Here is a 12,621-nt window from a genome sequence, read left to right as displayed (position 1 = left end):
TCTCTCTCTCAAATAAATAAAATCTTTAAAAATAAAAAAAAAAGGACAATATGCATATAACACAAATCCAAGTATTACATGTGTGTTACACTCGCCCACGCAAACAGAACCAGGAGGACGTGTACTAAAATGTTAACATTGACTTTCTCTGATCGGTGGAATTGTGGGTGACTTCTATGTTCTTTTGGTTTTTCTATTTTTTCCAATGCTTCTAAAATAAATGTGAATTGCTTCTGTAATTAGAAAAATAAAACGTCTTACTGAAAGGATATTCAGAAATTCAATCTAAGTGCTTTACAATATTAATGCAAATTATTAAATTTTTTAATTATCTTAGATACAGACGAAAAATGTTATATATTGAAAAGCACTTTTGAAGAGGCAATATAATTTACTAAAAATGGGAGCTTAAGTAAATGAACAGAGAAGCCTAAGGAAATTTTCCTTAGACCTTGGACCTTAGATGTGGAAAAGTGTGTTTCTCAAACGTACCAAGGTCGGGGAAAACCTCAAGTGCTCACGTTCCTGTCAGATGCCTATGAAAGGTACGTAATATATTTCCCCATTCTTCAAAGAATTTTATGTCAAGTTATATAGATTTATCATGAAGGACACATTATTGCCTGTTTTCTGAAATCACTTTTATGGTCTCAATCACTGTGAGTATTGAGGGAGAATTTTCACCATAGATTTTAGTGATGGGAAGGGTAGGTAACGACAGGTTTACAAAAACAACATAAGAACAACAACAAAAGTCAAACTCATAGAAACAGACAGTAGAAAGGTGGTTAGCAAGGGCTGGGGTCGGGGAGCTGGGGCGCTGCTGGTCAGAGCACAAGCCTCCAGCTGCAGACGGACAGGCTCTTGATCGAATGGACAGCACGGTGAGTTTACGTGATAATATTGTTTTGTACACTCGAGTGTTGCTAAGATGGTGAATCTTAAGCATTCTCACCACAACAGAAAAAGAATTACTGGTCACTACATGAATGGTGGATGTGTTAATAACCTGACTGTGGTCATCGTCTCACAAAGCATGCTTGTATCAAATCGTCATGCTGGACACTTAAGAAATACACAATCTTATTTGCCAAGGATACCTTGATAAAGCAAAGACGCTCCTAAGTTTAATGGCCACAAACAGGGCTTAGAAGCCAGAGTAACTCCTTTCAAATTCTTACTCTGATTAGCCCAAAAAATATAACCTTGAGTTAAAAAAAAACTGGATGTTTGCCCAATTTCCTTCTTTGACCCACTTGCTTTTAGACCTAGTGAGACAAATAAATTAGGATAAATGATGAAATCCATCACAGCAATGTCAAAAGTGTTCTCGGCAAGGGCCACGCCGGGGTCCTTGCGGGGACAACAGGCAGCCTGGCCACAGTGACGTATGGCTGGGAGGTGGTAAGTGGGTCCCCAAAAGCATGCCGCTCCTCAGAGAAGCTTGACTATAAAAATGAGAGAGACACTGTGGTGACAATTAACAGGAAAGACATTTAACCGGGCTTTTCCTCAGTTTTTTTAATTAGTGGGAGATTTTGCGACATAATATGAATTTAAAGGAGGAGTCCAATAGAAAGACCATGGAATCGGGAGATGGAAAAGTGGTGGAGAAATCCTCTGACAGGTTAGTAGAGTCTAGAGAGGATGGGGGAGAATTTAGCTCAGGGAGGGAAACAAACTCGTTTTCAGGATGGAAAAAGGTTGTGAATAAATAGGAAAAAAAAACAACAGTTAATTTGTGAGCTGGAAGCCAAAGGCATTCAAGCCTGGAAACTTACTTTATCGGTGAAGCTGAAGGTAAGAGAAACTGCTAAGAGAGAGATTAAATATTGCTTGTGGGGTCATTTACATAAAAAGTTGATAATGACGCCAGGCCCTCTGCCACAGGTCTTATTGGAAAATCAGACTTACCTTGAACCGTCTGGATTTATAGCTCATTTTCTAGGGAGGAATATCACCTTCTTAAATAGCAGGGTACCCCATGTCTTAATATTTAACAGATCAAAGTGATGGGAAGGATAAATTATAACTAAACAATATGAAATTTTTATACTAGTATTTAACCCAAGAATGGTCTAAGCGACAAATGAACAACGTTTGGGAATGAGTCAATTTCGATCTATAAATGTAAGCCACCGAACACAAAGTAAGCAATATGTTTTTGAAATATCATTTACTATCTCAGTGATGACAGAACTGTTGGTTTCTAGCAGTTTCCTGCAGCACCCATTAAAATGATCTGGTTCCGCACTTCCCATTAGACACGGTCCATGATGCACTCTATCCAACAGGCACAAAAATTATGAACATCAGATGTTCAAACATAAAAGGCCAAGGATTGAGAAAACATTCAGTGCAATTTCTAGTAATCATTCCATTGTTACTGAAGTGAAACGATGATAAAAGAGATTGCTGAGCCTCGCTTAGTAAATGACTATCCATCTGCTAATATTTTCCCTACGCCTTCTGATTGCAAGGAGTAAAAATACCTTGAAAGGTCTCCTGGTAGCATGAAACAGAATTCATTCACCGTTCCACAAATAAAACTAATTAAAATGACATTTTATCCTTCTGTTGTCCATTACTCATTTCTTGTAACCACGTTTAACAGATACGCTTTATGGGGTAAGGTTTATTAAATAATTCCAGAACATGTGGAATATCAAATTACATCCTCCCAGGTTTTTCAGTAGGAAAGACGAAAAGTCCAAGATGATTTATCAGTAACACAGGTATATCATTTTCTCAAGTAGAAGCATCCTAGGGTCTTTTACTCAATTAAATTATTTTCCTTTCAAAATAATTAATACCAAATTAAAGGGACGTGTTTCCTATGGTTCCAAATGCAATGGGCTGTTAAAACGTGCAGACTTGCCTCATCTTTGAAACTGCTCACAGGGCAGAGTAATGGAGCACCTGCAGCCACATTGCAAAATCAGATGTGAAAATTCAGAAAACTGAAACAAATGCATATCTTTTACCCAAAGTCCTATGAGGAAAGAGGGGAGAACTGAGCAAGCGTCCTCAGGGATGGTTCCCTGTGCAGCCCCGAGGCGTGAGATAGCAAAGACGAGCCTACCGTCCCTCCCTCCGCAGGCAAGGGATCGAGCAGATTCTGAGTCTATTCCACAAGTACATCTTCGAGGTATATATGCACTGATACAACAGGCTAGAAATACACGTACATAAACAGGTTGAAATAAATATGAAATCAAGACTTTTTGGAGAATAAAACCTGACATGATTTGAGTTAATCATTTATCAGATTTTGTGATATATTCCTAAGTAATAGAAAGCTTCTTAAAATCTGGGCAATAGCCAATTACCTGGAAATTATTTTTAAAACTAGATATAATTTTCAGTTATAGAACATTAGTGTTTGAACATGGAGCAAATTAGAAAATATTTTAAAAATTAGATAAGGCAGAATAAAAAAATCAAAATGTATATATGTGAGATGTTCAACAAACAATAAAATAAAGTAAGTAAAAGAAAATTCTCAGTGGACAAACTGTAATTATAATGTGTATTACGTACAATTAAATACATGTATATTTATACATAAATATAAAAAATTATAATGCATTAAAATTTTATTTTGGGGGGATCCAAAACATTTAGATTTGACATGTTATTCTATTATGGAACCTCTCTGATAATAGATTTCTTTATATAAAAATAAGGATTATATATTAAGTGTATTCCTCACTTCATAGAAATGCTCTACATTTCCAGTGAGATAGCTGAAAAACTTCTAGGAAACTCCAAACCCTATCCAACTACGTGCTGGAAATTGTAAAACTAATGAGACTTTTTTGCATAAATTTTGAAAATTTATTGCAGAAATTCATCATTTTTTGAACCACCCAATCCCTAAAATATACTAGGTTCAAAGGATTTCTATTTCATACTTAAAATTCTAAGAAAGTGTTGGCTGTTTTGCTTAGTAATTAACAAGCGGATCCTCATTATTCTCAGACTCCACCTTTGCGAATTTGTCTGTTGGCTGAATTTTTCTGTAGCACCACAAGGAATCCTTGGGCTCCACTTCCACGGTCACTCGCACACATACGCAGAGTGGGGAAAATTCTGGTCACCAGGTGCCCTCATTTGAATGGAGATCTCACAAGCCAATGCCATGCCTTCTTGTTCCACCTTCAGAGTGCAAACAAAGTCTTCATTGTGGTCTATTTAGTGCTGCATTTTTCATATTTCTGTCCTTTTGTTGGCGATTTTGCCATTTAAAATGAGCCCCAAGCACGGTGCTGAGCTGCTATCCACTGCCTGTAAGTGCAAGAAGGCTATGAAGAACCTTCTGGAGAAAAATATGTGTGTGGCTAGCTTTCCTTCAGGCATGAGTTATAGTGCTATTGGCCATGAGTTTGATGTTTATGAATCCACAGTATATATTTTAAAAGGCGTCTTTAAGAGAAAGACTTATAAAACAAGATTCGTACAGACCTGGACCAGAGGCTTGCAGGAACCCAACGCTGCATTTCCCCAGGAGTGGTGGTTCAACATTCACTAATGCGGTGTTCCTGGTCACTTTACAGAACATAACTACCATGAAAACAAGAATCGAGTGTATGTACCGTATTTCTTAACTTTCTTCCCAATTTCTAAACAATCAGTTTCAAAGCTGTGTTTTTAAAGGGGAATGTATGAGAAACAAACTGAGGGCCTCAGAGGGGAGGGGGGTGGGGGAATGGGATAAGCTGGTGATGGGCAGTAAGGAGGGCACGCATTGCATGGGGCACTGGGTGTTATACGCAACTAATGAATCATAGAAATTTACATAAAAAATTAAATTTAATTTAATTTAAAAAATAAATTAAATAAATAAATAAATAAATAAAATAAAGGGGAATGCATGATACTACAATGGGAATCAGGATCTCATCCGTCCACTCTGGGGACTTGCAGCTCTGTAGGAATTCTATCATTAGCAAGATGACCACAGATCAAGGGGCTCTGGTTATGACACCAAAGCTGTCTCTGCCACTACTCTCTGGCCTTCAGCACATAGACTGGCCTCTCTGGGCATCCGTCCCTCATCTCTAAAAGGCAGAGAAAGCTAGCATGTATGGAGTAGGGTTTCATGAACGCTAAGTGAATTAATCATTATAAAGCATGTAGAAACATACCTGACACATAGGAAGGACTGTCCCAAAATCAAGTATTAGTATCTCCCAGTTTGGCAGATCATTTGGCGAGAGTACTGGCAACGTTCACAGTACCTAAGCCTACTCCATTAACACAAACCATTTGTGATGCAATTAAAACAGCAACGTTCTAATGCTGTGTAGTGTATGATGGCAACACATGCACACGCACACACACACACACACACACACACACACATCTCTACTCCACAAAAGCTCACAACACGTAATTATCTCTCAACTCACTGAAATTGTTCTTATAGATGATGATTTTCTGAGAGACTTGAAAAAGACGATTCAAATGCTTTTAACACAAATTCCAACCCTCTAGTCCCAGGCCAACAAGTGGGAGTCATCTGTGACTCATGTCCTTCCTCTCAAGCCCTAAATCCAATCCCACACCAAACACGGACAACTTGACCTTCAAACATCCAGATGAGAGACACCTCCCACCACCACCACGACATCTAGCCTGAGGAGTGACAACAGACAGCTAAATGCTCCCCCATACTGCCCCTTCTCTTGTCTGGTCTCAACAGAGCAGCCAGAATGATCTTCTCAAACAAAAGTCAGATCATGTCACTTCTCCACCCAAAACTCTCCAAAGGATGCCTGATTCACCTGGGATGAAAGAACACGTGGAAGTGTTGTCACAACTCACTCACGTGTCCCCTCCCCCATGAGGCCACCCCTTAATACTCTCTACTCCTCTCTTCCTGTCCTCCAACAGTTCTCTGCAGTTGACATCTTGCGTATTTCACTCATTTATGTATTTGTTTTTTCTGGCTTCTCCTCAGGAGAATAGAAGCTCTAAGAGGCAGGGATTTGTGCTACTTCTGTTCACAGCTGACCCTCTAGTGAGAACAGAACACACTCAAATACTTGTACAGTCTCTTACTCATCAATGATCTTTGGAAAATGGCAAGAATATTGGACATACAGCACTAAAACCAAGTACAATGGCATTTAATTCTGGAGTAAAATAAATCTCTCTTTTGAGATTGTGGACAGGAACACATTCCTACAGGAATTATAATTTTTATGATAATGGCTTTCATCCATATTTATTTAAAAGTAAATTATTCCTGTTGGATAGATGGCGGGGCTGGCTATTCCATGGTGGCAAGGAGACTACTCCAACTGGCTCACTCCACTAATCAAATTTCTCCGTAGGGCCTCACTTGGCTTGCTTGTTTGTTCTTGCCATTCTCTCTAACGTAGTATGTCTTTGTGTTCACTCTGTGTCACCTTAGAACAGTGGTTACTCAACAAATATTTGAATGAATGAACAAGTTCTAATTTCCTCAAGGGCAGGAATTACATTAAAAATAGTAATCAATAAATACTAATGACATGATCAGTAAATGAAGATCACTGCAGAACGTTATGTTCTGTCAGAAATACAACTTTCTACCTGATGTGAGAAAAGGGTCACTGCAGAACCATCAACATGTTAATTTGGAAACTATAGTTTTAACTCTGTGATCACACGTGAACTAAAACCAGCTTCTCTTTCTCAATTCCATCTGTCAAAGAAAAGCAACATAACCAGACACTGAGATGTGCATGTGTTCTAAAATTCCTGTATAATTTCTTAAATTCTTTGTTAGAGACAAACTCACCGGGAAAAAATCCCAAATCTCGATTCTGAAATAATTAAAGTATGCTGTGAAGATCAATGTCAGGGTCTAAGCTATAATCGAAAACAACAGCAACAAATAACGCCAGTGAGTTTTATACTTAAAGTTTTCATTCTTTTGTAAGAAATGTTGTAGACACTGCTTTACTAGATGTGAGCAAGAGAGTAAGATTCAATAGTTGCCATATCTCATTACTGTATGCCTAGTCGGCTAAAAGAGGATGGATTGAAAGAAACAACACTTATGAAACCATTTTAGTTAGGACTCTCTTGCAAAGTATTGAGGCATATAATTTCCCAGAAGAAAGCCAGCGGAGTAGAGCTTCAAATGACATCGGCACAATGTTTTATGAACTCTGTGATCCACCTCCTTAGTCTCTAATTATCTTGTAACTCCAGGAAGATAAAGGATGACATACATACACATTTTTTTAAATCAACAAAAGTATTACATACTGCGAAATATGAATAGTTAAATATATAGCCTTTTATATGCCATCAAATCCTCAAACAGTAATAAACTAAATTGCTTTACTTACTAATACAAGCAGCAGGACAATATCAGGGTTATCACAAGCACAGGCGATGTGCATTGGTGTCCAAAAGTCTTCATCCTGGTGGTTGACATTGACCCCTCTGTCAATCAGGATCTCTGCAATGAAGGCATTATCATACCGAGCACACTGAAAGAAAGGAAAAATAAATAAATGTATTTCAAACTATGATAAGGTTTATTGAAAATGTCCATAGATAAAAATTTCAATGCCAATTTAGAGGTTGACAGATGGCGTTAACTGTTCTCCAGCTAACCTACAAGCTAAGAGGCATGTGGAGGTTGGAGGACTCAAAAGGAAATGGCGACCATAGACAGTAGAAATAAAAATGAGAAAATAGGGATAGACATTAAGAAGGAGGAAAAAATTTCATTATTTGGGTCCTCCTCATTTGTAGATAGGATCACCAGATAATCTTGGACTATTTACCAGAATTATCTTTCTGAAATACAGATTTAATCATATGATCCTTCTGCTTTAAAATGTACATATTTTGTCATTGAATTTTGTCAAAGAATAAAGTTTCACCACCTTATTGCATCCAAGACAGATAAGACCTTTCACGGTCCTTCCAAACTCATCCCCCGTCATCCAAATGCAGCCGTCAGCCTAGCTGCATAACACAACTGAAAACTCCACGGTACCATCTTGGAACAGTTAACTATTGTATTTTCAAAATCTTCTAACACGAATTTTAATCACTGTATTTTAGGGAAATTTCATAGTCTATTAAATCAAACTCTCCAGGAACTTGTTTTGCTCTTATTTTTTATTTATTATTTAGAGGTAAAATTCATAAAAAAATTCAAAGTCAGGGCTGGCTCCATGGGTGCATACTATCTGTAATCATGCTTGGTGGGTCCTGCACTTGGCTTAAGGCTCCACTGTCGTCATCATGAATTTTCAAGAATTATTGAAAAGACCTACATATTCATTCTATAAATTATCCAGTCCTAGTATAAGTCTGATATTTTACATTTATATCTATAGGCTACATTAGTGTCAAATGCATATTAGCTAAATTAGTTTAAAAAAAAAAAGGCCTAAGCTAAATAAGCTAACTACCTATTAGCAAAATTTCTGGGTTAAAAGATATATGCATTCCATAGGATTTGGATGCATCACACAGGTTCCCCTCCCAAAAAGCAGTAGTAAACAATGTTACCACTGGAAGTGTCATCATGTCAATGTACCAACTCTTCACTGGATCAGACAATTAAAAACCAATCACCGGAGGACTTCTTTTGAGTAACGGGGCCCATTTGGCATTCCTGCCTAAATCAGCGGAACCGAAAACAACACCACTCAGACAAAATATAACTTCGAGAACTGGGGAAGGAAACAAGGCAGTCCTGCTGCCTTTGTCGCTCCAGCTCACTGACTTGAGGGACTTCCCAAGCTGCAGCACAGCTAGGAGAACCCCAGTCACCCTGGGCCACTCAAGAAGAGACTGAACTGAAAGTCCATAGACCGAGCTGGCCAGCATGCACAGGACAGTCACAGAGAGGACAGAGCTGCAGAGAGAGAGAGGATTTCAAAGATCTGCAGTCACCCCCTAAAGTATGCAGAAAAATCGTGATGGGCACACGCACTCCAGGAAACTACCCAAGCCCAGGGACAGAAGACCCTGAAAAGGAAGAGGAGTCAGAGCTCGTGAATTTCTAGAAATAGTGTCTGTTTCCAGCAGCCAGAAAGGGAACCTTCTAGTAGACGCACCACTGGGTGGAGTACCAGATATGTCTTGTTTCAGTGCGGGGATGGAAGGGGGAGATATGAGCCCTGAGCTGAACGCTGTTCTACTCCCACCTAGAAATACTAAATTCAAGTTCTGAAAGGCTCAAACTGCTTCCAAATAACTTCAATGCCCCCCAAACAGAGCTCAAGATTATTTACAGAGATATGAAAATATTCAGTACCCAACAAGGCAAAATTCACAACCTCTAGCATCCAAAAAAACCAACCACATATACAACACAGCAAGCAAATAGGACCCACAAGGAGGAGAAGAGTGATCAATGGGAACCAACTCAGAAGTAATACACTTGTTAGAATGAGCAAATCTGTGTGTTAAAACTGTTATGATATCCACATTCCATATGTTCAAAAAACTGGAAAACTGTTGAACATGGTAAGCAGAGACATGGAAGACAGCAAAAAGACTCAAATTTTAACACCTGGAGGTGAGAACTACCATGGCTGAGATGAAAAATATACCAATGGAAGGGATCAGCAGACTGGCTGTTGAGAAGACAAGACTAGTGAACCTGAAGACAGTAATGCAGATTACACAAAGTGAGACAGAGCAAAAGATGACTTTCGATAAGTGAACCAAGCGTTGGTGAGCCATGAGCAATCTCCAGGCAGTGACCAAACAGACTGATAGCACTGGAAATGGGGACTACCTGATTGATTTATATTTTTCTTCTTATTTATTTATTTTTATAATAATATTTTTTTATTATATTATGTTAGTCACCATACAGTACATCCCTAGTTTCTGATGTCAAGTTCGATGATTCATTAGTTGCGTATAACACCCAGTGCACCATGCAATACGTGCCCTCCTTACTACCCATCACCAGGCTATCCCAGTCCCCCACCCCCCTCCCCTCTGAAGCCCTCAGTTTGTCTCTCAGAGTCCATAGTCTCTCATGGTTCATTCCCCCTTCTGTTTACCCCCCTTTCTTCTTCCCTTTCTTCTCCTACCGATCTTCCTACTTCTTATGTTCCATAAATGAGTGAAACCATATGATATATTTTTCTTATTATTTCATTTCCATTAAAATTAGTAACCAGAAGATAGCCCAATTTTTTAAATCAGGTACAAGTTTTGAAATGATATTTCACCAAAAAAATGTAAAAGAAAAAAAAGGACATATGAATTGTGGTTCCCAATCATAATACGGTCATGGAAGAACATTCCTATTTTCCTCCAGTACCTAGTGGTCTCAAGAACGTACAGTTCGCGTGGTGCGAAATCATGGTGCAGGTTCCACATGAAGGAAGATGTGCAGGCGTCAGGATTGGGATGCATGGAATGGGGCAATGGCACACGTGAACTTGGAGGGATTAGTTTCAGTTCTGAACCACGATCTTTGCCTATGTGACTTACTGCGTCACGTGTAACAGTAACGCTGAGCCCCATCCACAGTAGCTGCAGGTGCGGGTACGATGAGTAATAAGATGAGGATCAGAGTATAAAGGCTCAATAAATAGGTTTTAGAATTGGGGCCCGGATCCAATTTCTTTCAGGAAATTCACATGCAGGTAATTCCTATTCTGCTCTCTTTATCTTTTTGATAACTCATGGCATAATCAACAGTGATGGGACCTCCTCCTTCCCTGTCTGTCAAGATCCCCTCAGCCCGCACCTCAGGAATCCACATTTACAATTCAGATACCTACAGTTTGGCTTTTCAGTGTCTTTTACCAAAAAAGAGTTAATTAGATACAGTGTAGAAAATGATATCTGCCTCTCTCAAGTAATGTAATTTTTAGATTCACATTTCAGAGGATCATGAATAATAATTTGACAGCAATAAATACCTTCTAATCACACTTGTCTGAAAAGATTACGATGGTTGAACATTCCTGTTACAATGTTCTTACAACATTATTGTTAGATAGTAAACCTCATTCTCACTAGAAAGAATTTTCTTCCAGCTAGCAAATCTTCCTCCCGATTCAGGTTGCTCTTCACCATTTCAACCAATTTCTGGCAAGGGTTTACAGCAGCAAGAATGTGGCTAACCCGCCACTTGGTCACCTTCAGAGGGCTCTGACACCAGCAGTCATCTACCCCGGCTCCTCTGTCACCATCCTCTGCCTCTCAAAGGTCCAGGCAGGACGGGCTACATAATTTGTGGGAAATGTGCAGCGCAAAATGAAATGCAAAATGCAAAATGAAAAAGTGGGGCCCCTTATTCAACAATGGCTAAGAATTTGGGGGAACCTGGGTGGCTCAGTCAGTTAAGCATCCGACTCTTGATTTTAGATAAGGTCATGATCTCCAGGTCATGAGATTGAGCTCCATGTTGGACTCTATGCTGAGTGTGGTCTGCTTAAGATTCTCTCTCTCCCTCTGCCCCTCCCCAAATGCATGCGCACGTGTGCGCGCACACTCTCTCTCTCAAATAAATAAATACATATTTTGAAAAAATGACTACAATTTAAGATGGTGAGAGCAGAGCATGAAACCAAGCACAGGCCTGGCAGAGCACAAAACCTGGAGTGACCGTGTGGACCATATGCCCGTGAAGCCCGCCTTGAACTGCAAAACCTCTTAATCAACCGGCCCCCCACGTCCCTCAAGTCCACGCACTGCACTTCCTTCCAGAGAACCTCTGGAACCTAGTCCATTTCAAATATTCCCTCCTCACCTAGAAATGTCACAGAACCTACATCTATCTCTCCGGAAACACCATCTCTCCTGCAGCCTTCTCCACTGTAGGTAAGATTCTTCTCCCATCAAGCCCTGAAAAGGCTTGGCCACTTTTGGAGCTTAATGATTCTTTTTTTTTTTTTTTTTAAGTAAGCTTTACACTCAATGCAGGGCTTGAACTCACAATCGTGAGTTCAAGAACCCAATGCTCCATCAACTGAGCCAGCCAGGCGCCCCTGAGCTCATTGATTCGTTTAGAATCACCCTTCGTTCACCTTAATGTGCTGCTTTCTAAGATTCACTCTATCCTTACATACCACCCGTCTTCTCCCAAAAGGGTCGCTGTCCTCTTTCATTGAAGTTAGGGACTACAATCACAGGCATCCCCACAATCCGAGCACAACAGCAATATTGGGTTACCCACCCTCTCTGAGAGCATAAAATGTCTTCCCTCCAGGACCCCAGAAACCTCCACCATGTTTTACTCTAGTTACCACCCCCTGGATTCCGCCATGAAGACTGGCTCCACGCTAAAGCACTAAATCCCAGGATCCCAATCAGTGATCAAAATATTCCATTCTGCCTCCTAACGCATACTTAGGGCGCAACACCAAAAACAGCTCCTTCCTCCAAGACTGTTCATTGAGTTGCCTAGGATCAGTGAGAACGAACACTTTCCACACTAAATCGGCAGTCCACAGCTTCTCAGGGAATCCGTTCTTTCACTGTTTGAAATTGTTTCTGAACAAACGTAACGTCCCTTGATGTACAAACCCAATACAATGCGTAATATTGATTCAGTGGAAACGACCCTAAAAACCACAGAAACCAAATAACAAATAAAGACAATTTTAAACTTAAACTGTTCTGTCTTTTCCCTAC

General features: G+C 39.6%; 1 protein-coding gene across 1 annotated transcript in view; it reads right to left on the bottom strand.

Annotated features, from left to right (window-relative positions):
* MYO16 (myosin XVI) overlaps positions 1-12,621 on the bottom strand; it is a 434,741-nt gene that overhangs the window by 368,720 nt on the left and 53,400 nt on the right. Inside the window, exon 3 of the mRNA XM_040624514.1 lies at positions 7,344-7,487. Coding sequence (XP_040480448.1) covers positions 7,344-7,487 — 144 coding nt within the window. The remainder of the gene's footprint in view (positions 1-7,343; positions 7,488-12,621) is intronic.

This window comes from Ursus maritimus, unplaced genomic scaffold (assembly GCF_017311325.1).
Source record: "Ursus maritimus isolate PB19 unplaced genomic scaffold, ASM1731132v1 scaffold_10, whole genome shotgun sequence".
Classification (NCBI taxonomy): Eukaryota; Metazoa; Chordata; class Mammalia; order Carnivora; family Ursidae; genus Ursus; species Ursus maritimus.
This window is presented reverse-complemented; position numbering and strand designations above follow the sequence as displayed.